Here is a 27,288-nt window from a genome sequence, read left to right on the forward strand (position 1 = left end):
GAAATAATCCAAATGATTCTTCCAACACATGAGGTACTACTGTAATGCTTCTGTTACAAATGAGGCAAAGAGAGCATACGCAGTTTACCTAAAGTCCCACATTAATCATTGTTGGAGCCAGGATTCCACCCAGTCAGCGTGGTCTCCGGGCCAGCTCTTGAAGACATCATGCCACACAGATTTTCTGGCTAAGAATTGCTGTCATGGTGATGTTTCCATGGAGATTTGGGGTTTTTCCTAGAAGACTGAATTCCTCCAAGGTATGAGCCATGTCCTTCACATTTGTGGGACCACACAGGACCCAGCATTGTGCTGAATACACTCACTTTTCCAGGAACTTAAACCCCAGGCACTTGGAACCCACCTTCTCTGCCAAGCCAATGGCAGAGACTCTGCTGGAAGCTTTTCTGTGGGTGATTATGAGACGGGAGAGGCCCCTGGATGTGGGAGATCTCTGTTTTCTGGAGGGCTCTAGGCTTCTTGCTGCTTGCCCATGCATCTTTGCAAATGACTGTTTGGCCCTGGGTTCCAGGATCCAGTCTACAAAGGAGTATGGCTCACGTCCTTCTGCTCCAGTAGGAAAGGGCACGCAGGTAAGAGCAAAAGCACACAGCCCAGATGGTGAGCCTCCTTCCTCCATTGGCATCTTGTCTGTTATTCTTTCCTCAGGGCTTCTAGGCAGGATTCCAAGCCAGGATATAAGAGGCTGTTACCAAGTCTGGGCAGCTCAGTGCAGAAAGATGAACAGGGGTGTCTCAGCATGGTGGGACTAAACATGACTGTTCATGGCTTTGCTTCTCTACCTTTTCTAATTATCTGCAATGAACATGACTATGGGGGCAAATTAAATAATTAGAGGAAGGGGAAATCACTATTCCTGATCCATTCCAACGGAATGTACTCCCCAACCTTGTGTAGGCTGTTAAGCTCCAGGGGGCCTCTATTTCATGTGGTTTCCTCAGACCCCATTTGATCTTCACACCAGCAAATTCCCATCCACCCCCACCCCCTTTCTTTCATCTCTCTACTGCATCGGAATCTACTCAAAACCTTGCAGATCACAGAGCCCTTCCATGAGCCTCTGCCCACTGGCCCCCACAACTCTGGCTTCATGAGAAGTTGTCATTCAGGTCTTTGTAGATGTCCCTCACCTGAACTTTAACCCCTTTAACTGTGAACACAAGTCTGTAATCCAGTGTCCTATGCAACCGTATTTGCCACAAGTCTCTTAGGCCCGTTGTTTCCCCATCCCTCCACATTCAGTCACCTCCTCACGTCTGTCCCAGGACTCTGTTGGGTAGCAGTTGGGAAAGCTAGTTGTGGTATGAGTTCCTTTGGCACTCAATGTGGTCATTCACTTAACCAGTTGTTCCCTTAAAATGACTTTTGGAGCTGAGCACTAGTAGCTCATGCCTGTAATCCTAGTTACTCAGGAGGCTGAGATCTGAGGATTGTGGTGCAAAGCCAGCCACAGCAGGAAAGTCTGTGAGACTTATCTCAAATTAACCACCAGAAAACCGGAAGTGGTGCCGTGGCTCAAGTGGTGGAGAACTAGCCTTGAGCTGAAGAGCTCAGGGACAGTGCCCAAGCCCAGAGTCCAAGCCCCACAACTGACCAAAAAAAAAAAACCAAAAAACTTTTGGATCTGAACCTCTTTTCTGTTGTTATAATTGAACACCACAGTCTGGATAACTTATGAAGAAGAAAGGTTTATTCAGCCCTTCCTTCCTTCCTTCCTTCCTTCCTTCCTTCCTTCCTTCCTTCCTTCCTTCCTTCCCTCCCTTCCTCCTTCCCTCCCTCCCTCTCTCCCTCCCTCCATCCCTTCTTTTTTCTTTCCCTTCCTTCCTTCCTTCCTTCCTCCCTCCCTCCCTCCCTCCCTCCTTCCCTCTCTCTCTCTCTCTCTCTCTCTCTCTCTTTCTTTCTTTCTTGGTCTGTCATGGGGTTTGAACTCTGGGCCTAGGCACTGTCCTTGACCTCTTCAGCTCAAGGGTAGCACTCTACCACTTGAGCTACAGCACCACTTCCAGTTTTCTGGTGGTTAATTGGAAATAAGAATCTCACAAATTGTCCTGCCTGTGCTGGCTTTGAATGGCAATCTTCAGATCTCAGCCCCCCGAGTACCTAGGATTACAGGCGTGAGCCACCAGCATACAACATCAGCTCATGCTTCCAAGGCTTGGAGATCAAGGGGTCACATCAGGTGAGGACCTTTTGGCTGTTAGAAATTGCACAGTCCCAATGCAACAGAGCATCACATATAAGACATAGGGTTAAACTGACTTTGGTAACAGCCTCAACTGCCCGCCCCCACCAGATAGTCTATCAACCTCTTAAGCAACTCATGAATGGACTGATCCATTCTATTTACTCAGCAGGCACCTTCATGACAACCTAATTTTCTCTTAAATGGCCCACGATCTTATCTCTTGGTACCTTACAGTAGGGATTAAATGGGGATTCTTTCCAGTGGGGACTGTTAACCATGGCAGGGTGTCTCCTCTGTCTTCATCACTCCACTGCTGAGACCCAGGACTGCATCACACTTGCTGTTGTATTTTAGGATCTAACACAGTGCCCGATGTGCAATCAAACTTCCCTGGGAGCTTCTTGGTCCAGCCAATGAAGAAATAAACAGACGAGTGACTAAGTAATTCTTTACCACTTGTCACCTTGGTGTTAAATTTTCTTCTCTTGAATTCCTTCCTATATTTCTCTACCAATTGACGCTTCCAAAATGGTGACTTAGCCATGGGAATCCACTCTGATGCCTTTAATGGCTCCCAGTGGCTTTTCAAACTTGAGCCCCTTATCTTTTTTCATGAAGAATCTTTGCTGTCATTCCCTGAGGCTCCTTTCTGCCAACCTGACCCCTAGATATCCTCTCCGGACCCTCTCCTAGTTGCCCTTCGTGCTTTTTCACTGGATAACTCAGCCTCTGGTGCTGACTCTGTTGGCTCATATTTTCCTGATGCAATAGGCATTCTCTTGTGCGATTAGCTCAGTCCTAATCTTTTCACGCCTCCCCCTAACACTGTTATTGGGTCTCTTCTTCATAGTGACCCTAGGCTTCATCATAGGACTTGTCTTGGTCAATGGGAAATTCAAGCATGACTAATACTTGAAAGAGATTGTAGATGGTGATTTTCCCTCTTTTGCTGCTCTTAGGAACCCAGCAACTGTCACCCAGTTACTCTCATCGTCTCAGCTGACAGCTAGTCAGTCACTCATCAGTCATAGGAGTAAAGGCGAACTTCTGACCCACAGAACTATGAGTTGAACAAATGGTTAATAGCTTATGACTCTATGGGTTGTTTGCTGATGGGAAGAAGAGGCACCATGAAGACCACATTTGAAACTCCCCAAGTCTAGGGGCTAGGGATATGGCCTAGTGGCAAGAGTGCTTACCTTGTGTACAGGAAGCCCTGGGTTCAAGTCCCCAGCACCACATGTACAGAAAACGGCCAGAAGTGGTGCTGTGGCTCAAGTGGCAGAGTACTAGCTTTGAGCAAAAAGAAGCCAGGGACAGTGCTCAGGCCCTGAATCCAAGCCCAGGACTGGCAAGAAAAGAAAGAAAAAGAAAGAAAGAAAGAAAGAAAGAAAGAAAGAAAGAAAGAAAGAAAGAAAGAAAGAAAGAAAGAAAGAAAGAAAGAAAGGGAGGGAGGAAGGAAGGAAGGAAGAAAGAAACTCCCCAGGTCTAGGTACAGACACCTTGATAGAGATATAAAAAATTCACTAAACATTTGGGGTGGGAGGGCAATACGAGGGGAAGTACATGAGTGGAGCGGGAAAAACAGTCACTAAAACTTACAGTTGTGTTTTCCATTATTTTCTTCAGATAAGTCCACCATGGATGGGGAAGAAAAGATAAGAGAAAGAGACAAGATGGGGGAAGATCAGCAGAAAGGGAAGAAGGCAAATTTAATGTTGTGTAACCAGTATGGCTCCTTCCTGGGGACCAACATCCAGAGCCCAGACAAGAAAGCTGCCAGCAGTGGCCTGACTGGAGGAAGGTGAGCTATTTATACAAAGGAGCATTTGATTTGATCCCTTCATCACACACACACACACACACACACGCACACACACACACGACTTGCCAGGACTGGGCATGGCTGGGAACCATAAAGCCCTGGCTTGTTCATTTTCCTATAACCTACAGGCTAGATCCCGTAGTCAGGGTCTGCTGAGGGAACTGAGACACAGCTAAGTTGACTGGCCTACCCAGCAATCAACTCAAAGTCTCTATCATCTCCTTAGCCAGACTTGAGTCCTGCTTAGCAAGTGGGAAGCCCCAGTCTATGAGGCGGATGAGCAAAGCTTACCAGGCTGGGAACAGTGAAGTCTTTGCTTTTGACAAGCTGTCCCCTAATAGTCCACGTGCATGCCCAAAGAACCAATCAGCTCCTGCTCAGCCCACAACCTCCAACCCTACCCCCACAGTTAACTTTGGAAAATATAGTCCCAGTTGAGATCCCTGATAACCTCTTCGGTAAGGAGCAGACCTCTTTAACAGAGAGTAGGTATGTGTATATCCAAAGTTGATTCTGGTCTTTTGTCCGCCCTCATTGTAAGAGCTATTGGAAGCTCAAAGCTGGGGCCCCAATCGCCCAACTTGAGCAAAATGGAAAAGTCAGTGTAGGGAAGAGTTAAACAAATACAGTGAATTACTTACTAATGTACAAAGCTATCAGGCAGATGGCTACACTAGGTAGACTTGAAAAGTGAGGACGTCAGGCATAATTTTGTGCACTGTAATCTCAGCTATGTGGGAGGCCATAGGTATAAGATCAGAGTTTGAGGCTGGCCCTGAACGAAATCTCGAGAGCTTCCCTGAAAGATATCTAAAGCAGAAAAAAAAAAAAAAAAGGGAGGGGGGTTGGGCATGGCTCTGCAGTACAGCACCTGTCTAGCAAACATGAGCCCCTAAGCTCAACCCCAGTAGCATAAAATAAACATGGAGAAATAAAAGATTTAAGAGTTGTAACTGACTGCCGAGCGTGATCCGTGGAGGCCACAGAGCAGCGTGGGCCATGCGTCCTTCTGCAGCACAGCTGGCTGGCCCAGCTTCCTGGCCCTGTTCTGCGTTGTTAAACCGCAATCTGCATCAGGCTGTGTGAAAAATGTGAACACAAAGTCACTGTTCTGTTTTGTTGGGCATTTATTCATACATCTTTATTGTGGGCCTACCATGCACCAGGCCCCGCTAAAAATGAAACCCACAAACATGTCTCAAAATGTCATTGAACAGTTTATGGAACTCTTCCTATGTATCAGCCCCTGGACTGGAACACAACAGGCATGGATTTTCTTGACCCCAAGGAACTCACTCCCATAATGGTGCTGGTTCAAGAAAATCTTGAGAATCATGGAGAGAAAAAGGACATTAGGGGAAAACTGAAAAACCTTGAATAAAGTAAGAACGCTAATAAAATAATAATGTGTCAGTACTGACTCATTAATTCTGACAAATATACCACACTAATGTAAGATGTCAAATCTAAGAAAGTAGGAGTGGGGTAGATAGAAACTCTTTATAGGATCTGGATAACATTTCTGTAGGTCTAAAATATTCCAAAAATAAATAGTTAATGCTGGGGGCTGGGGGCTCACACTTGTAATCCTAGCTATTCAGGAGGCTGAGATCTGAGGATTGTGGTTCAAAGGCAGCCTGGGCAGGAAAGTCTATGAGACTCTTATCTCCAATAAACTGCTGAGAAAAAGCCAGAAATGACACTATGGCTCAAGTGGTAGAGCGATAGCCTTGAGCAAAAGAAGCTCAGGAACAGCTCCCAGGCCCAGAGTTCAAGTGACAGGACAGGCAAAAATAAATAAATATGTAAATAAATAAATAGTTAAAAAGATGATAGAACAACTCTATGCATGATATATACCTATAGTCCCAGATACTTGGGAGGCAGAGATAAGAGGATCACTTAAACCTAAGAATTAAAGACCAGCCTGAGCAACGAAGCAAGATCCATCTCAGATAGATGATTGATACATGATAGATAAAGATAAATGGATAGACAGATAGGTAGATGATAGGTAGGTAGATAGATGATTGCTAGATAGATAGATAGATAGATAGATAGATAGATAGATAGACCAACAGATAAAGTTAACAAATTGGTAGGTCAATACTCTGGTTTCTCTTCAGATCGTATAAATCTTTCGCCTTTTACAAATTGGTAGGTCAATTGCAGGTCTTGCTTGATGCTCTGCAGAAATAAGTGGGGTAATATAATAGATGACATCAGGAAGAAGGTCAGGCATTAGAGGGCACTTAGGCCATTCCTGAAGCACCCACTTTCACAAGCATCCACACAAGCATGTTCTACAGCAGGCTCTGTGTTAGTCTGGGAACAGGGAGGTCTTTGTCCTTGACAAACTTTCCCCTAATAGACCACATGCTTGCCCCAGAACCAATCCATCCCACACCCTACACGTATGCACATACTTAAACTCCAGTCCCAGTATTAGACTGAGTTATCTTGTTGTTTTTTAGTCCTAGCTCAGGCCTGTAGAGAACCCACTTCCATGTGGGTGAATGGCATATTTCACACATGAACAGCTCTTTGGGATGATGTGAAGTCAGATGAGATTTAACCTTCATCTGTCTGCTCCCTTGACAGGGCACCATCATCCACTCCACAAAACCTAGGGACCTCTGAGGTGACCTCCGGACCCTAGCATACCTCATGGCTCATGGCTACTAACTCTCTGTCATCAGTTCAAACACTGGCCACCTCGACTGAGAACAGTGTCATCTAGACATATTCTTTTTCTTGTGTCTGGAAGAAGGAAATCTTACACAAAGATGAGGACAGTGTGGGTGATGGAAAACACAGGCTCTACCCCTACCTTGTGCAGGCAGTCCCTTGACCACTCTGGATCTCATCTTCCTGCACATAGCATGGAGATGACCTTCTCTGCATCTTCTGTGGCCTCTATGGACAAAATCGGATAAGATTATATATATATATATATATATATATATATATATATATATATATATAATTCTTTATTTATTTGCAGTACTGGGGATTAAATTCAGGGCCTTGCACTTGGCAAGTGTTTTGTTTCTTAGGCCACACAGCAGTACTCTTGCTTTTGGTTTGATTTTCAGATATAGTCTCTCACTTTGGTTTGGGGCCTGTCTAGGACAATGATCCTCCTGTCTCTAGCTCCTTCAGTCCTCCTGTCTACCTTACAAGTAGTTGGGGTTTAGACATTTATCACCATGGTCACCTTATTTCTGAGATAAGATTTCTGCAAATTTTTGCCCAGGCTGGCTTCCACCATGGTCTTCCTATCTTTGATTCCTTGGTAGCTAAAATTATAGAATTAATTTTTTGAACATTGTGAAGATTGTCAGGATTCAAGTAAAAAGGATTTTTAAAGTTTTGCTATTTAATAATAAAATCACATCTATCAGAAATGTAATAATAAAGAACAATTTGAATAGTGAAGACACTATTTTGTGCCCAAAAGCTACTTCTCCTCCATGGAACCCTTTTTTCCTTCATCCATTTGGAACTCGCCTGGTGGCATATTTGAAATAGCTATTAAGCACTATAAGATGGGGCATCCCTTCAGCTATTTCAAGCCTAGAAGAAGAATTCTTATTGGTCCAAGTAAGCCAAGGCATTATGCTGGTGATTGGTCAAGGGGTGGGCATATGTCCCAACTCTTGCAGAAATAGGAAAATGTCTTACTTCTCTGCCCTGACTAAAAGCACTTCAAGAAGAAAAAACGTATGGTCTCTGCCCCTGCCCCTTTCCTACTTGTGTGGGGTCATGATACTTGCATCTCCCCTTGTAGCCAGGAGGCCATAAACATAGGGATGTAGGTAAAGAGAAGACCAGAAGGTAGAGGGCCCATAATGATACCACCATGCACTACTGCACATACCTACCTCCAGACTCCTGGGTAGAAGAGATAACTAAATGTTCCTAATGTTTACACCATTATCATTTGCAGCCCATTGCATATGCAAATTGATGCAATCTCCAAGGAATGGAATTTGGCGATGTATTTCTTTTTTGAACGTGCATACCTTCCACTGGGAATTCTCCTTATCAGAATTTCTCCCACAGATAGGCTTACATCGAGCTCAAATAAGTCCATTTAAATATATTAATTACAATATTATGTATGTAACAATATGGTTAGATAGATTATGGAGGCTCCACAAAATGAAGTAAATACTGAGTTTAAAAAGATAGCCCGGGTTTGTGTGCACTGATAAGAAATTATATGCTAGATATACTGAAGGAAAGATGTAAAATTAGTAGGAGTTGAAGTAGCATGGTGACACACAGAGATATTGATGTCTTTTTTTCTTATAAGTGTATTATGGATATTTTAAATTTTCTTTTTTTTTTGGTCAGTTGTGGGGCTTGAACTCATGGCCTGAGCACTGTCTGAGCTCAAGGCTAGACTCTATCACTTTGAGCCACAGCTCCACTTCTGGTTTTTGAGTGATTTATTGAAGACACAAGTCTCACAGGGACTTTTCTGCTTGGGCTGGCTTTGAACTGAGATTCTCAGATATCAGCATCCTGAGTAGCTAGGATTACAGGAGTGAGCCACTGGTGCCTGGCAACAATTTGAACTTTTCTAAAACATGAAAGTTTTAATGATAAAGGCAGGAAGAATAGTATGGATAGTAACAAAGATTTTTTTTAAAAAAATATGAAACATGAAAGATACAAGCAGAATAGCACTGGAAGAAGACAAAGCTGGTTATGGTTACTTCTAAGGAGGGGAAGATTTGGGGAAAACTAAGTCATTCATGTTCCTTTGTCCATTTTGAACTTGTGTTTAAAGCTGGGTATAGTGGTGCCTGTAATTCCAACTGTTTGGGAGTCTGAAGCAGGAAGATGGCAAGTTTGAGGGTAGTCTGGGTAACTTGGTGAGATTCTGACTTAAAATAAAATTTAAAAGGGCTGGGAGTGTAGATCAGCAGTAGAGCTTATCATGTACATGAGATCCTAAATTCAAATCCTCAATAATACCAGAAAGAGAGAAATAAAATAAAATAAAAATGGACTAAAATCTGTCATCTAGTTCTTATTTTTAAATCAAAGGCAAAGTAAATAGGTAGGTGATAGACAATCTGTATTTTCACAATATGCTCCCTTGGGTTGCTTAAGTTCAGGCAATATCCCCCGGTACCAATTCACCTGGTGACCAGAACAGGTCAGCCAGAGGCTGCCAAGCTCTGAAAACAAGCTGACTCTTTCACTAGAGCAGAGTTACAAAGATGCTGGGGACAAGGAAAAACTTGATCATATCCAAGTGCTACAGCCTATAGACGAAAAATGAAGCAAACAAAAAAGCTATTATTTTCATAGGATGTAAAAAAAAATGCTCTTCTAGAAAGTTAGTCCCAAGGCTAGAGTACAACTCAGTGGTAGAACACATGCCTCGCACCCTGTGGCCCTGGCTTCCTTCTCCAACAAAGAAGTTTCCATCCTGGATAATTTTTTAAAAACAGAAAAGCAGAGAGGAGGTTTAAAAAATCATTTCTAACTTAACTCTCAATAATGACAGCATTATATCTTGGTGTGAATGTGTGTGTATCTGCTCCTGTAGGATCAGAAAAGATGAACCACTTTGTAGTCTGATTCTTTCCTATTTAAAAATGTAATGTCTTAGGGGTTGGTGGAATGGCTCACATGACAGAGTACCTGCCTACAAGCACAAAACCCTGAGTTCAATAAAAATAACTATAAATAAAATAAATAAAAACGCAAGGCTGCCTGTAGCATTAAAGGTTATTTTACAACATAATTTCCAATGTCTGTATATTACACCAATAGAACTTTTCAATAATATTACCAAGTTCCCACATTGATCATTAAGTTGGTTTCCCCTTTTTTTTGCTGACTAAATAATTCTAAATGATAACTAATGCCAACTTTTTATTTATTAATTTAATTTAAGTTTTGAATTAGCATGCATAAATAACATGAGTGAGGTTTGTTATGATAATTCCACAGATACAACCAGTGTGCTTTAAGCTAACAAACTCTGGCTTTGATAAATACATACTCAACTTACTTTTTTACTTCCTTCTTTCCTTTCATCTTTCACAAAGTATTTATGGGGTTGGGTGTTTAGCTCAGTAGCAGAGCTTGATTAAGGCCCTAGGCACCATCTCCAGTACCATGGATTAAACACTAACTAAATGCAAAACAACCAGGATTAAATAAAGCAACTACAAAAGACATTTGAGACATCTGTGGAAATTTGTAGACCAGCCTTTTGTAATATTAAGCAATTACTATTGTGTGACAATGGTTGAATGTTTCCAAGAGTACAATTATTCTTAGAGGTAAGATGTCAGCATAGTTGCAATTTGCTTTAAAATAGTTTCACCACAAAAATGAAGCAAATACAGAATGTAGTAATTGTTAGATTTATACTATTGCTTGGCTTCCGTATATTTGAGTTTTTCATTAAAAATATGTTTCCAAGATGAATACTTGGTGCTAAGCACTGGGCCATGGGCTGGGAGTATAACAGAACAATATCGACCCCTACTGCTCTAATGGAGTACAGAGTCTTTGAGCAGTTTTCCATTAGGAAGTCTCAGATGCAACTGGGCTGTTGCTTCAAGAACAAATGTGGGGGCTGGGGATGTAGCCTAGTGGCAAGAGTGCTTGCCTCGTATACATGAGGCCCTGGGTTCGATTCCCCAGCACCACATATACAGAAAATGGCCAGAAGTGGCGCTGTGGCTCAAGTGGCAGAGTGCTAGCCTTGAGCAAGAAGAAGCCAGGGACAGTGCTCAGGCCCTGAGTCCAAGCCCCAGGACTGGCCAAAAAAAAAAAAGAACAAATGTGGGCCTGGGTCTTCTTGTACTCTACATACTGTCATTACTGTAGGTATATTTCCCCAATTCTAAAAACAAGCAAAAAACCTACCTTCCCAGTCATCTAGAGTCTTAGAAGACTTCTCAAAGAATAGTGCACTAATATGACATTCAAAAATTAGCTCTGGTGTGGCAGTTGCAGACACTGAGCACAGTTAAATGAAAGACTCCTAGCCTGATATACTGAGTGCTGCTGACTGTTGTTGTGGGTTCGAGGCCCACCTGGTTATCTGGTATACAGCAAATATAGCATTGAAATTTTGAAAGTGCTTTCAAAATGAAGTAAATGCAGATCAATGACTATCAACTGGAACTAGCTTTGAACAACTCTGATTGGTATTGTTTAATGTAACCTGGCCTGAGCTGTACTTATCAAACTTGTTTTGAACTTATTTTGCTTTGCTGGGTATTGTCCACACCTGGGAGCCCTCTTCCTCTCCTCCCGCCTGCAGAGTTGCATCCTGTTTTATCACCAGGTGGTCAAGTGATTTCCAGTAAAGGTCAAGACACCCTGAAAAAAAAAATTAGCTCTGATTCAGGCACCCAGTGACTCATTCCTGTAATCCTAGCTGCTCAGAAGGCCGAGATCCCAGGATCATGGTTTGAAGCTAGTTGGGGCAGGAAAGCCCATGACATTCTTATTGTCAACTAACCATCAAAAGTCAAAAGTGCAGCTGTAGCTCAAGGGGTAGACTGCTAGCTTTGAGCAAAAGAAGCTAGATAGCACTCAGGCCCTGAGTTCAAGCCCTGGAATTAACACACACACACACACACACACACACACACACACACACACACACACAATCGGCTCTGTGGCATGTGGCATTCTTACAGTTCTGTTCAGCAAAATTTTCCTGGACACCCACATGTGATTGGCACTGTGAAGGTACCAGGACCGGCAAATGTGAATTGCCTGGCCAGTAAATTACCTGCTCTGCTATGACCAAGGGAAAGCGATGAACCCTGCACCCAACCCAGCCAGGGGAAGGGGAGTTGGCAGGGAGAATATCCAGGCCAGCCATCTTCAACGATAGAATGCAAGAGCCAGCAAGCTGAGCTTCTGCCTAGAAAAGGGGTTGATGGGAGGAAGGACTCAAGACCTACAAGAGTCGATGAAGCAGTGTGTGGGCTTCCCGGAGAACAGGGGTTGGCAAACTTTCCTCTGCTCCCCAGAAAGGGATTGATGGCGTGTTGGCCCGAGTGCGGGGTACACGGCGGGCGCCTAGGGCCGTCGGGGCTGAGCCAGGGGAAGCAGGAGCCAGCCGGCCCCAGGACCAGTGGGGGAGCCTCCCTGACCCCCGGCTTGGTCCCCAGAGCCAAGGGGCCCGCTCAGCAACCGGTGGGGAGACCTCGAGGATTCCCCATTCGTGCGGATCGCGCTCTCGCACCGCAGACTTTGGGGCTCCACCCCGAGAGGATGTGCGTGGCCCCAGGTGCGGCCAGGTCAGGAGGAGGACGCGGCGCTCGCTCGGACCTCGCTGCCCCAGGGCTCCCTAGCCCCCGTGGGGCGGGGCGGCCTCTGGCGCTCGGGTTGCGCCCAGACTTGTTGCACAATTCGTGCCGGGGCAGCTATAAGAGGTGCCGGCCGGCGTGGAGCTCCATCGGAATCCCGGAGCCAGCAGCTGAGAGGTGAGACTCGAGACTCTCCTTTTCTGTTCTGTCTTTCTTGGCAGGTCGCAGCACCCACCCACTGTGGGCTTCGAGGGGGAGGAAACGGAGGCAGGTGAGAGACAGTGCGCATGGCCAGGTTCTGGACTGGGTGGCTTTGAGCTGAGCGTTGCAGGAGCTGGGGAGCGTAGGGTTCGTGATTGCGCTGGGCTGTATCCACCAGGCAGGACCCTGTCCTGGCAAAGCCAGCCAGGGCCAGGGAGACTGTCTGCTCTGCAAAGGGGAAATGCTTTGGGAATCCCCGGGGGGAGAGGTCCCAGGAGGTCCAGGTGCCTCACTTCGACGTGCAAGGAAGAAAATTGGCCAAGCACGGGACTCATTTTCCAGTGAGCACCCCGATCAGGAGTGGGAAGAACCGCATAGGCTGAAGTCTGGGACTAGAATTACGTTGGGGGTAGAAGTGGCCATATAATCTGTCAGGAAGAACCCGGCTCTTCCCGAGAAACTGTATCCGGGACTTCCACATCTGCTTCCAAAGCTGCGCAGATCGCCGTCCTCAGTGTGCAGGGTAACAGGTCTCTGGGCACAGAGCACTGGGTCGTGAGGAAAACTATAGTCATTTGCAGGGTCCGCTGGTTGGTTTGTTTGGTTTTGTTTTTAAATGCTGTTGTGCATTTCTAGCCAAGATGGTTGAATACAACTGCCACCAGGTGGGCTCCAGGACACTTTCCAGGCCTTTCTACAGCCTTCCTTCTCTCTGGGCTTGGTTTAAACTTCTGTGGTGTGGTTTGCCTTAAAGATTCCGTCACTTTTGAAAAGTGACTTTTTCAATACTGCTAGACCAAATAAGACACGGGACCAGTTTGTTGTTGGGGAGAACAAGATAATTACTTTCTGTTGGAGATAGTCTTCAGGCGGGACAAGCAGAGGGGGGGAACTTGGTCCTGCTGTCCCAGTAGCACAAGCTTTCTGGGTACTCTGCTGGGTAGCAGCTGCCTCTCTTGGCCCGGGAAGTAGTCGGGGCTGGGACTGGGACAGAGTTTCCAATCTCTTTCCTGTTTGAAGGTTCTATGGGAACATTCCGAAGGAACAACTTGGTTGTTCCTGCTTGAATGTCCTGGGAAAGACAAAGACCATATCAATCATTTATTGTATCGAGGTGAAGAGAGTAGGCAAAGAAGAAATGGATACCTTGGAGTTCTTTCCTTTCTCAAACAACTGAGTGAAAATCTGGCCAGGCAGAAAAGTCCATGAGACCCTTATTCCCAATTAACCAAGAAAATGTGGCCTAGAGATATGGAAAAAGTGGTAGAGCATTGGTCATGAATGAAAAAGCTAAGCAAAAGCATAAAGCCCTGCATTTAAGCCCAACTACTAGTAGACTATAGATAGATGATATATAGCTAGAGATAGATAGATAGATAGATAGATAGATAGATAGATAGATAGATAGATAGATAGATAAATAGATAGATAGATGAGCTGGGCCAGGGAAGCCATGAGAAGACAGGAAGGCAGAACAGAGGGCTCTTGCAAGGCCCAAGGGGGCCAGAATGCAGGGCCCAGTGCCCAGGCCTGTGAATGAGTTCACAGTGCAGAGTGGTTGGGATGAAAGTCTGGACAAAGACTAGCTCAGCTGAAAGAACGCAGAGCCATGTGAAGGCATACACTGACCAGAGTGCCTGGAAAAGGGACATCTGGACACTGAAGAACTTTCTGTCTCCATTAGAAGTTTGTGTGGGGCAAAAGTGAATTCCAACAGCAACATTCACGTGGGAGCAGGTGAGCTGGCATAGAGGTAGGTTAACTTTTTTGTTTTGTTTTGTTTGCCAGTGAGGACCAATGATGGGCAGTAGTTCATTTATTCATTCAACAAATACATAACAAACACCTGCTCCATGCCAGACCTTTGGCAAATGCTGGGACAAGTGTAGGTAGACATAATTAATGGTGGCACCCTCTTCCTCTGAGTCTAGCTGGAACTACAGATTACCCATCTACACTGCACCAGGGAGCCACTAAAAACTGATCAGAGTTGACAATGGCTGTGAAGTCTATTTGCTTTCCTTGATAGAATTAGATCTAACAGTAGTCTGTGATGAATGGAAAGAATATGACTCCCAATCCACACCCTGCTACTAGCTAGGAATGTTAGCATGATTTCTCAAATGAAGTTTGTGGTTGCAAAGGAGAGAGAATCTCCTCTGTTGGCTCAGTGACTTTTAAAAATTATAAATTTTGGCCAACATTTGAAAAATGAAATGGGACACCAGTGACTCACACTTATAATTCTAGCTATTCAGGATAGAGAAAAAAAATCTTGAAACCCCATCTTAACAGGTAAAGCTGGGTGTCATGGTACAAGTGTAAATAGGTGGATCACAGTTCAGGCTGGCCTGTGGGGGGAAAAAAAACAAAAAAACAAAAAGAAAACCCAGCATGACTCTAAAACATAAGCACAGCAAAATGGGCTGGAGAGACTGTTTAATTGCCTAGCAAACACAGGCCATGAGATCAAAGTCTAGTAATAGCCCCTCTCCCCCCACTGCAAAAAGGAGAGAAAATTAATTGAACCGCTGAAGAGTTCCAGTTCACTTATAGTAAAGGTGAATTGTTGGTTTGTGACATGGTCTTGTTTATAGAGCCCAGGCTCGTCTGGGCTTGTTTCTCAGAAAATATATTACCCAAGTAAATATTTCTATTTGTAATATATTTTAATTGACACACAATAATGGTACACATTGATGGATAGAGTAGGGTATTTCAATCATGTTTATAATGGAGAGTGATCAGATCACAGTAACTGGCACACCTGTCAGCTCAGATATCATTTCTTTATTTGGGGAACTTTAATATTGATTATGTATTGGTTGTTTAAAATGGGTTTATTGTGGTCAATCATAGCTATTCTACTAAGCTATAAGATATTAAGAAAATATTCCTCCTGTCCTTGTAGGACCCTTCCTCCTCCTGCTCCTCTTCCTCCTCCTCCTCCTCTTTCTCCTCCTTTTCCTTCTTCGTCTTTGTCTTCTTCATCATCTTCCTCCTCCTCCTATTCCTCCTACTTTTCTTTTTATTTTTTTCTCCTTCCCTCATCTTCCTCCTCCTTTCAGCTTTATATTTGCTAGACATATGCTCTACCACTTGAGCCGTGCCTCTAGTGCCTTTTACTCTATTTTTGAGATAGGGTCTCACTGCCCAGGTCAGTTCTCCTAATCCTAATTCTCCTAATTCCAGATGAATGCCAGAATGTCCAGCATGGGTTTAGATGGGGTCTTGCTAACTTCATGCCTGAGCTGGCCTTGAACCAAGAGCTTCCTTATTCCGACTTTCTGAGCTGCTAGGATTACAAGCATGAGCCACCGTACCCAGCTTCTCTTTTCTGCTTCTTTGAGAACATCTTAACATAACATCCCTTAGTTCCATCCATGATACCACAAATGATAGATCATTCTTTTTTGTGATGGAGTAATATCCCATTGTGCATATGAACCAGATTTTTCAACTTATCAATTCATCCATCAGTGGCTACCAGTGTTGATTCCATATTTTGTCTGCTGTGAATGGCACTGCAATAAATATAGGAGTACATACTGATTTGATTTCTGTTGGATATACATCCAGTAGTGGGACTGCTTGTAGTTCTAATTCTAGTTTTTGGTGGAGGCGGTGTACTGTTTCATAAAACTATACTAACTACCCACACATAGAGGATAAGAAGTTCCCATTAGCGAATCCTCACCAGCATTCGTTATCTTTCCTCTTTCTGACAACCAGCACTCTAACTGCAGTGAAGTGATAATTCATTGCAGTTTTGAATCTCATTTCTATTCTGATTATAAATCTGAGTATTTTTCACATACCTATTGGCCAAACAATGTCAGAATTTAATTCACATTAGTATGTAAAAGACTACCAAAGAGAAAGATGTAAAAAACCAAATGGCTGAAAAATAGAAGAAAAAAAGAAAGAGAGAAAGAAGTGTGCTAGGTCCCTTGCTATCTCTCCTCTGGTACATTCAACCAAGGAAGATAGGCAAAGTTCAAGGCAGCCTCTGCCAGTGAATGGCTCTGTGACCCAGAGATATTCTGAGTTCCCCCTCCCCCCCAACACTGCTGACCTGGCCTGAGCTCAGCTGCCCTCAAGCCTGAATGTAGAATGGCAGCCAACATCTCTGCCTATCCCACCTTGACCTAAGGTCCCAGAAGGTCTGTCTACCCCTGGCTAGAGGAAGATTAGGGAGCTCCCATCTAGAGGCCATCAGCATTATAGGGGATGCAAGGGCTTGGTCATATCTACAGAGGAAGTGGATGGGTAAGAGGTGTCCTGTGGAGAACTGCCATGTAGGAAGAAAGTCAGCCTAAGACCTAGGTAAAGTCAGAGAGGGGACACTGGTGGGCTAATGGGGTGGTTATATAAGCCTCACCCACTGGTCGTAAGCCTATATGCTGTAGCCACATTTTACTAGTGCAGTCCCAGGAGCTCCATTTTTGGGGTGAGGGGTATGACTGGAGTTTGAACTCCAGTCATGTTGCCCTTTAGTACTCTACTGGTGAGCCATACCCACAACCCTTTGTGCACTGGTTAATTTTTGAGGCCTAGCCTGTACTTCCATTCACCTATTGTAGGCTTCCTGTTGTAGCTAGGATGTCAGGTGCATGCCTCTAGTCCCAGCTATGGGTAGAAAAGGAGTTTTGCAAACATTTTTGCTTGTACTGGCCCCAAACTATGAAGAAAGGCAGTCTGCAGGATAGCCATTATCAGAGGGTGAGAGAGAAGAGAGATATTAAATAGGCATAGGCCTATTTAAATTTACCTAGCCCTCCTGGAAATCCCTAGCCTCTATGTCCTGCCTCTCCTGCAATTCCTGATTCCTGGTTTGCTATGCTCTGTGCCCTTTTCATCTGTGTACCTGGCCCACAATGGCTATTGCTCATATATGTTAGCTACCAGCCACCAAATCAATGGTGAGTAATTTTTGCACATTGGCATGGAGCTCAATGAAGTTGAATTAACCATCTTGAATCATCCTGCCTCTCCCTAGGCTCTGCCCTTCCTAGCTACGTTCCCTCCCCTCTCAGGCTATATCCAACAATGTACCCCTTAGGTATTGAAATTTGGGTGATAACTAGTTGCCTCGAAAGAATTATATATGTTGATGTAGCTCTGTGTGTGATGTGTGTGTTTGTGTGCGGTGTGTGTTGGTGTAGCAGGTACTCACCATTGCTTTGATCTCAGTGGGATTTGCCATTCCTTTATCCCTTTGTAGCCCCGAAGCCTGTACCTACCCCGTAGGTACACTTACAGCAACAGCGACTCAATTCCATGCTTTCGAGGTACTGCCATTGCTTTTCAGCATCCACTGAGGCATATTATCAGGGCTTGCTAGCCTGTTTTTCCATTCAGATAGTAGAGGGTGATGATTATGTGTTATGACCACAGTTGATCAGATAGTAAATTTTCTCTACAAGGAGGGTATCCTCAACACATAAATCTTAGAAAAGCATGAAATTCAATTGTGTGATGCAGGCACAGACTTAGACATGCCAGGTGCCCTGTTGAGATGGCCTGTGAGAGGCAAGGGGCCAAATACTTGATTCAGAGCTGGCCACAGGTGGTGCTGCCCTGCACATTCCAAGCCCTGCACAGTAATTACAATAATTTTTCCACAGTTGGCATTCACTCCCCCAAAGTTGAGCCAGACACACACATCATGGGCAAGGGCTACACAGATTCCTCTTACTCACCCTTTTGAGCAGAGTAGTAGAGCCAGCTCTGCCACTGTATCAAGGAAGATAAACAGCCTTCTGGTCTCTCCTACCTTTGCTAGAATTCCAGGCAAATAGTATTATTTTAGGGGAGAGATATTGCAAGACTCCATTGAATACCTGACATTCTGGCAGTATTGAAGTTTATATTGCTGGGTTATCCCCTATATGGTCAACATCCTTGCCACTCATTATATAGTATAAGAGATTTATTCTGTCATTCCATGTCTCATGCCTCCTCTGGGGCCATTATATTTTATAAAATAAGGGTTACTTGAACACAAGCACTATAAATCCATGACAGTGGGTCCAATAACTGAAATAATTACTAAGTGACTAGTGGGGAACTCATCTCTACAGTGTGAATACACTAAACGAAAGCATTTTCATCTCTCAGATGGGATGGATAAGAAGGTATGAGACTTCGACACATTAGTAAGAATGGCACTATTTAATAGCTTATGAATGGTTCATGTCTGAAGTTTTCCGTTTAATGTTTTGGGGCCATAGATGACCATAGGTAACAAAGACCTTGGAAAGGAAAGCCAAGGGCTGGTATATTTAAGTCTGCTGTATAAACATCCTGGCTTTGCTACTTAACCTATTTGACTTTGAGCAAATTGGTTTGTCTTCCTGAGTCTCATTTTTTTCTCTGTAATAAAATTCAGATTAGAACAACAACAACAATGACATGTCTTTGATTAAACATTATAACTAATATATAAAGAAATTGCTTGTTTTAATTTCTTGCCAGAAAATGAATTGTACTAATATTTTAATGGACCAAAAAATGCATTACTTGGTTCCATCATGACCCAGATAAGGAAGAACACAAAAGGAGCAGTTAACTTCCTTATCATGTCCAGAATTTCATCCTAATATTTACCTACATATTATTATTTCGAGCTCATACACATCTGCTTAGCATGGATCACTGGCTACAAACTTGCATACATTTGATTTTATTACCTTTTGCCTCATGTATCTCATTAAAACGTTGCTTCTTAATCAAGGATCTGCATATTATTAATTTTAAAGTTCACACCTCTGTGACTTTGTAAGTTTGAAGCATTCTATGTGAAAGTGTTGCATTCTCTCCTGCCTCTAGGTATAGTTGATCACTTGGCCACTTACAATAACTACTTTCAACTCTTCTTAATACCTTCTTGGTCATTAATATACAGCTAAGGTGCCCTCTCTTCCAGGCACCCTCCTGAGGACTCATACAATGTCTGATAGTCGCCCCCTTGCAAAGCTCCACCTTCCCGTATTGTCTTTGTCTTGCCTGGCCTGTAAAGTCATGAGATGTTGGGATGTGGGGAGGATCTGAAATGTTTCCTTGTATCCTTGGTACCTGGCACTGCATCTAACTGGTTATTCCATGGTAGGGAAGTTGTGCTTAGATTTAAGATCTGCAGGGAAAATGAAGGAAGTAGTAAAGCAAAGGATCAAGGCCATCACAACCAGAACAGCAGGCTGCTGAGAAAGCAATGGGAAGGGCAAGGTAGTAACATCTCGACAAGACAGGGCAATGAAACGGTGCATTCACAGCCTCTCTGTTCTTTCACATGCATTATCTAACTTGTTCCTCATAAAAGCTTGGAGAGAGGTAGACTATAGGGATGAAGATAGAGTTTTGAGCAGTTGTGTGGTATGCCTAAATTTCTGTAGTAAGTGATTAGATTCCAACAGAGCCTTTATGGATTGGTTCTCTTTCCTTGAAGCACATCATGAAGCCCCTACCCATTGTGGCCACCACTCCTGGGTTCACCGCTCTGTGGTCTACAAACATATTATCATAATTTCATGGATGGGGCAATATGCCTCTTCCCAAGGGCACGCTTTATTAATCTAGGTCTAGATAACGAATAATCTTTGGCTTTGAGGTGATGGTAGCCCTGGCAGAAAGCATTGTTATCTACATCTGGCAATGTGGTTGGTAGCAGGACAGATAGATCTATTCTGAGACCAGCCTCTTGTAATGTGTGGTTCTTTATGTTTTCAGATCCAAGAAACTCACCCTGAGACTGAAAATGCGCTGGGGATTCCTGTGCCAGTTCCTGGGGCTTTGGTATTACCTGTGCTATGTGCAAGCCGTGCCTGTCCAGAAAGTCCAGGATGACGCCAAAACCCTCATCAAGACCATTATCATCAGGATCAATGACATCGCACACCTGGTAGGGAGGGTCAGGGGATTTGGGGCAAAGTAGAACTATGGGCCGGCCACACTGAGTCCTTATGATGGTTCCTTAATCCAAGAAATACTTATTAGGTGCCTTCTGGATGCCAGGCAACTTGGAACCTGAAGAAGATTTCAAAGCACAGGGATGCCATTCTTTCTGGCTGTTTCCCTTTAGTGGTTCTACTATGGAACCACTGTAAAAACACTTAATATTGCCATATACCTTTACCTAAAAATAAATCATAGAGCTAGGAGCTGGTGGCTCATACCTGCAATCCGAGTGACTCAGGAGGCTGGAATCTGAGGATCTTGTCTTGAAGCCAGCACAGACAGAAAAATCTGTGAGGCTCTTATCTCCAAGTAACTGGCAGAAAGCTAGAAGTGTAGGGATGGCTCAAATGCTAGAACAATAGCCTTCAGCAACAAAGCCAAATGAGAGTTCGAGTTCAAGCCCCAGAATAGATATGTGTGGGGGGAGGGGGGGATAAAGAAAGAGGAAAGAAGGAAGGAAGGAATAGGATTCTCTGATATCATGAGGCCACAGAATGTTCTATGATGGGGAACCCCAGACCTCAAAGGCTAGCTGAAGCAGGTGCAGTGGCAGGTAAAGGTATAGTAGCTCTGCTTCCTCCCCCACACTGACCACTGCCTGTCTCACCCTCTCCCCTCTGCCTCCCTCAATCTTCATCCTCCTGGACATCAGGGGAAGCCATAAAATTTCCTGTGTCTGGTTAGCTGGTAGCCAGATCCTCAGCAGCATCCGTGCCCATCTCTAGATGTGCTCAGAATTAGCGTTTTGTAGTTTTAGCTGTGTGCTCTCTCATCACAGCTTATCCTGCTTTCCAGACCACACTGAGAACAAGTTTCCCCTCCTTCACCATCAGCACTCTGAGCATTTATGAACAGCTGTTACTGCCCACTTTAGACTTCCTCTGGGGTCTGACATACTATACCTTCATCTGTTTCCCAGATGGGTCTGTAATTGAAATTAGGAAGACTAAGTAAGTCTTATAATCTATGCGTTCTTTTGTATGGATGTGAGGGCCCCGGTAGTGGTGTTTGAACTCAGGGCCTGGGCACTTGTCCCTTAGCTTTTTCACTCAAGGCTAGTGCCCTGCCACTTGAGTTAAAGCTCCACTGCTGGCTTTTTGGTGGTCAATGGGAGATAAAACCCTCTCAAACTTTTCTGCCTAGGCTGGCCTCAACCCTTAATCCTAAAATCCCAGCCTCCTGAGTAGCTAGAGTTACAGGTATGAGCCATAGGCGCACAGATCATCTGTTAAATCTTAAGCAGATTCCTTGGTTTCTTCTGTCATATCTAGATACTGGAACTTCACATTATCTTTAACAAAGTTGCAATGAGACCAAGTAGATACAACAACTGTAAACACACCCCTACCCTCACTCTTCCACCCCTGCCGTGCAAAGAATTTGTGGTCTTCTACAGCTCTTGGTCACTTTGGGTATCTTAACAGTGGCCTTGGGCAGTCAGAAAGAAGCAGAAACTAGCCAGAAGCAAGCCAGAAACTAGACAAGAGTCTTGTGTATTTCATAGAGGAAACCCTTAAGCCCTTAAAAACACTCAACAAAGCTACATGTGAGATCCTGAGAATCCTAACTTGAGTATTCTCAAGAGCATGTGCCACAGGCCATTGGGATGAGGACAGCTCTTCCTGGTAACTGGAGTCACTGAGGCAAAGAAGACAAGTGGGGTACTCCCTAGAGAAGGGACCTTAACACCCAAAGAGAGGGGAAAGCATGCAAGTAGGAGAAAGGAATCTGCTGAGTGTTACAGAGACTTGAACAAATAAGAAGGGAGCTATGGTTGGTTCTTTTGGAGAAATGACTGGCCAAGGAAGAGTAGTTGGGAGTGGAAGGTAGAATGGTTTGGGATAGGCAGGAGTCTAGGAAGCAGGCTTGGTGATCACCTGGGCACAGAAAATAAGCGCCTGTAAAGGCAAGGAGAGGGGATAGGAGGCAGCCACGAGAATGAGATTCTGTGCTCATGGGAATCATAAAGGACTTTGAAGGTTGGTTTCTTTGCCTGCTTTCTGAGCACTTTATCTCTTTTTGCCTCCTGCACAACAGTCTCTCTCCTCCAAGCAGAAGATCACTGGCTTGGATTTCATTCCTGGCCTCTACCCTGCTGTGAGTTTGTCCAAGATGGACCAGACACTGGCCATCCACCAAGAGATTCTCACCAGGTTGTATTCCCAAAATGCGGCGCAAGTATCCAATGACCTGGAGAACCTCCGGGCCCTTCTTCACCTGCTGGCCTCCTCCAAGAACTGCCCACAACCTCAGATGAGTGGCATGAAGGTCCTAGAGAGTCTGAACGGTGTTGAGGAAGCCTTTCGCCACTCCACAGAGGTGGTGGCTCTGACCAGGCTGCAGACGTCTCTGCAGAGCATACTGACGCAGCTGGATCTCAACCCTGGGTGCTAAGGCCCCGAGGGCCATTCTTCCTTCCAAGGGCCACGTGGAGGGAAGACACTGGCTTCCATCTGTCTCCAGGAAGTAAGAACTTAATTGGGACTATGTTCATTTCCATCACTCCTCTAAGCCATCCTTTAAGATTCCGTGTTGCTTAAAACCAAAGCTCTATACACAATTCCATGCTTACCTCGAAGGGGTCTCACCCAGCTCAGAGTGGATTGTGCATACAACTGTCATCACATTCTTCAGCCATTGACAGGAGTCATCCTATCCCCTTTCTGTTCCATCTCTCTGTGCATGCTTCACTGTGACCAGGGTGATTTCAAAGGGTCATTTAGTCCTTCAAAGCCTTTGGATATGCTCAAAGTTCTGTCTGAGAACTCTAGGGAGCCTCATGAAGGCTACATCCACCCACAGCTGGAAACTCCCAAGAAACACAAGCATTTATTTATCATGTAATTTACTCTAATGGCTTTGAAGTAAAGCACCAGCTTTTTCCAGGCTGTGAGGTTAGCCAAGGCTGGGTGGATGCTCTTGGAGGGTGCTATTTCTAATTCCATTGGTGGGTCTGGCTGAAATAAACCTACTTTGAGGGGTTGGGGGGTTAGGGTTAGGATTGACTAAGCAAAAGCCAACCAAAGCAGTTATCAAGTTAGTTTTTCAGTGACTAATTTGGTTTCTAATATGACTGACTTTAGGTTATAGTGTTTGCAATGGCATCGCCCTGAGTCAAGGGCTAGTGTATTTTTAAAGAGATGATGAATGCTGTGTGAGTGATGGTTCTGCCCAAGCAAACTTGAGTCAAAGCAATATACTTTAAGACTGGGCACTGCTTTGTGCTCAACCCTAACTGGTGCTGTGAGCTACAGAAGCTCACCAGATAAATATGGAAGTCAGGGATGCTGATTTTCACCAGAGTGCAAAGGTACAGTGCTGTCTTTAGTGGGTGGGAAATGGCCTGAGATGAAAATAGCAGTGGCTAGGGGCCCACAGATAATTCTGCCTGCACTCTGTAGCATTTGCATACTCTTCAGGGCACATTAGCATCTATTGCCATGTAGCACATCCTGTTGATGTAGGAGCACTGCATCTGTAAAAATAAGGAAATACAGACTGAACAGCCATATTCAAAATCTTAGGACCAAGGTGTTTTAGATTTGGGATCTTTTAGGGATTTGTGGATTCATAATGAGATTATTTGGGGGATAGAACACATGTATAAACATAAAATTCATTTATATTTTATATATGCCTTATACACACTTTGAAGATGATTTTATACAATTTTTCAAAATAACTTTTTGCATGAAACAAGGTTTAATGGGGTGGAATTTTCCACACATGGTGTTTTGTCATCACTCAAAAGTTTGGGGTTTTAGAGAACTGTAAATGTCTTTTTTTTTTTTTTTTGATGAGACATGAATATCTTGTACTTAAGATTCTAACAGCCAACAGGAAGCAGAATCAGGCCTAGAGCGCAGGCCCCCAGACCCCCAGAGTGGTCTTCTAGCCAGGCACTGCTGTCTGGAGTAGGCTGGTCCAGGAGCAGTCACAAATGCTAATTGGAAGAGAAAAGTTAGGGGATGGATTTTAAAGAGAGTGAGAGATGTGGGTTTCCTGCCAGGAGGCTGTTGAGAGCCGGATCCATGGAAATACAGCAAGTGACAGTGAAAGACAGAGAAAGAGGAGATGGGATGGGAAATGACATATTGAAGGGGCCTTACAGGACACAAAAGTTGGCTATTCCAATCTCAAGTTCTGGAGCAGAGGAGGCAAGGTGGGCAGGGGCAGGCAGCTCTGAGAACTGGGCAGATCATCTCAGCACCTCATCAGGCTGAGATGTCTTGAGCCTTTTGCTCATAAGACCTAGAACATAGCTCATTCCCAGAGTATGAAACTTCTCACCTGAACATGCTTATCCTTTTTTTTTTTGTAAGAATAGCAATAAAATTTTTTAAAGCAAATAAATTAAGTTTGACTCCTGGTTTTTATTTCCTGTTGCCTATGATGGAGGGGCTTCAGGAGAGCTGTCTGTGTGTGACAGGGCAAGGCCTGACTGGAGTCAGCCAATCACTGGGGTCAACTGATCACTGGGGTCAGCTCCCCCCCCCCCCCCCGGGCTTGGCCACAGCCAGCCGCCAGCTCCCCCCCCCCCCCCCCGGGCTTGGCCACAGCCAGCCGCCAGTTATTCAGGCAAAAGGATTATGCCAAAGCCCAGGGCTGGCCAATAAGCACTTTCTGCACTAGAGACGGGAAGGTCCTGCAACTCAACCTCAACAAACAGCAGATGGGCCAGGCGCCAGTGGCTCACGCCTGTAATCCTCGTTACTCAGGAGGCTGAGATCTGAAAATCACTGTTCCAAGCCAGCCTGGGTAGGAAAGTTTATGAGATTCTTGTATAAACTTTCTTGTATAAACTGGAGACTCTTGTCTCCAGTTAACAGAAAACTGGAAGTGGCACTGTGGCTCAAGCAGTAAGAGCTAACCTTGAGCTGAAGAACTCAGGGATAGTACCTAGGCCCTGAGTTCAAGCCCCATAACCAAAAGAAAAAGAAAAAACCCCAAGGAAGCAATCAAACAGAAAATTGTGCAAGAGAGCCCAGTTCCAGGGCCCTGTAATCCTAGCTACTCAGAAGGCTGAAATCTGAGGACTGTGGTTCAAAGCCAATCTGGGAAGAAAAGTCTGTGAGACTCTTATATCGAATTAATCATCAAAAAGCTGGAAGTGAGCTATGGCTCAAGTGGTAGAGAGGGCTAGTCTTGAGCAAAATAGAAGTTTAGGGACAGTGCCCTGGCCCTGTCAAGCCCCAGGACCCCCTCCCCCCTGGCCCCCAAAAGTCTCTTCTAGATCACAGACTTGACACACGGTCAAAGAGAGGAGCAAGACTTTGGAGGTGTTGGGATCTGTTTTATAAAAGTACTAATCCCACTTACAGGGTGCCCCTCATGATCTAATCACTCTAAAACACCCACTTCTAATACATCACTTTGGTTTTTGTTGTTGTTGTTGTTGTTTTGCCAGTCCTGGAGCTTAAACTCAGGGCCTGAGCACTGTCCCTGGCTTCTTTTTGCTCAAGGCTAGCACTCTGCCACTTGAGCCACAGTGCCATTTATGGTCTTTTCTATATATGTGGTACTGAGGAATCAAACCCAGGGCTTCATGTATATGAGGCAAGCACTCTACCTTTAGGCCATATTCCCAGCCCCAGTACCATCACTTTGGGGAGTTAAAATTTCAACATGAGAATTTCAAGGAACACTGTCCATTGCACTTGTGTGTGAGCTTGGGGAATGGGAAGGGAGCCCATGCTTCTGAATGAAAAGAGATCGCAGAAAGAAGCCATCAGATTTGGCTTTGGTGGCTTTAGTGGGTAGTTCAAAGAAGAAGCAACCCCTGTGCAAGTCAGGGCTCCTGAGTGCCTACATGAAAAAGAGAGACTGCATCTTCCCATGTTGACATGAAGTCCAGACCCCACTCCATCTCTATGCCCTTTCCCCTGTACCTCTCTCTTCCTCAGGCAACCCCTCCCTCCTGTGTGGTGGCAAAGATGCCTCCAGAACCGCCAGGCTTGTGAGCCCAGGCTCACAGAAGGAGGGTGTCTTTCTCAGTCTTCAGTGCAGGTGGACACTGTTAGGAGGGCTCCTGTCACATGGTCACATGTCCACACCATTACCAAGGGCAGGCTTAGAATAGAAGATCGAGGATCCCACACAAGATGTACCGAAAAGTGGAAAAATGAGTAAGCAAACCAAAGTTGTAAAAATATAGAAAACACACACACAACCTCTCATGCTCTCTGGAGTCCCATGACACTTAGGACTCCACTTAAGGTGACCTTGAGCCCCACCACTCACTCCTGAGAAGCCCTGTCACACACATCATTCTGACAAGTCCCTCTGTGCTGGCTGGGGGATGTGGGGAGGGTGGAGAAGAGCAGACTGGTTCATAGCATTCTGCCTTCAAGTTCTCCTCCACACTCTTCCATCCTCAGCATTCTCTGACTGCCACTTCCAGGCAGCAGCTCACATCCGCCCAATATCTGGCAGAGTCTGAACACTGCACTGGCCCCATTGAATCTCCAAAGGAAATCTTTGCTTTTGCCTTTGTCAAATCTGGAGGTGGGGGGAGCTAGGTGCATCCAACAGAACATCCCACGCTAGAGGCTTTCTACTGAGCGGCCTGCAACCAAGTAAAGTAAACCTCATTTTCCAAAAGTGGTTTATTCCAGGCTTTTCACATCAACATCCAAGTCTAAGGGTGATTATAGCCAAAAAATGCACTCATTATCAGACTTATGCACTCATTTCTTTAACATATCTCTTCACTTTGAGATCATAGATGCAAATCTAAACCAACAAAAGGAAACAATGAGAGACAATAAGGGGGCTGGGAATGTGGCTTAGTGGTAGAGTGC

The 27,288-nt window shown here is 44.6% G+C and overlaps 1 protein-coding gene across 1 annotated transcript; it reads left to right on the top strand.

Moving 5' to 3' along the window:
- Positions 1–12,493: 12,493 nt before the first annotated feature.
- On the top strand, positions 12,494–24,835 carry LOC125347107 (leptin). Its single transcript, XM_048340174.1, has 3 exons — positions 12,494–12,508; positions 20,261–20,432; positions 22,526–24,835. The coding sequence occupies exons 2-3, from the start codon at positions 20,289–20,291 to the stop codon at positions 22,880–22,882; spliced, it is 501 nt and encodes a 166-aa protein (XP_048196131.1). The 5' UTR covers positions 12,494–12,508; positions 20,261–20,288; the 3' UTR covers positions 22,883–24,835.
- Positions 24,836–27,288: the final 2,453 nt, after the last annotated feature.

Source organism: Perognathus longimembris, chromosome 2 (genome assembly GCF_023159225.1).
Source record: "Perognathus longimembris pacificus isolate PPM17 chromosome 2, ASM2315922v1, whole genome shotgun sequence".
Lineage (NCBI taxonomy): Eukaryota > Metazoa > Chordata > Mammalia > Rodentia > Heteromyidae > Perognathus > Perognathus longimembris.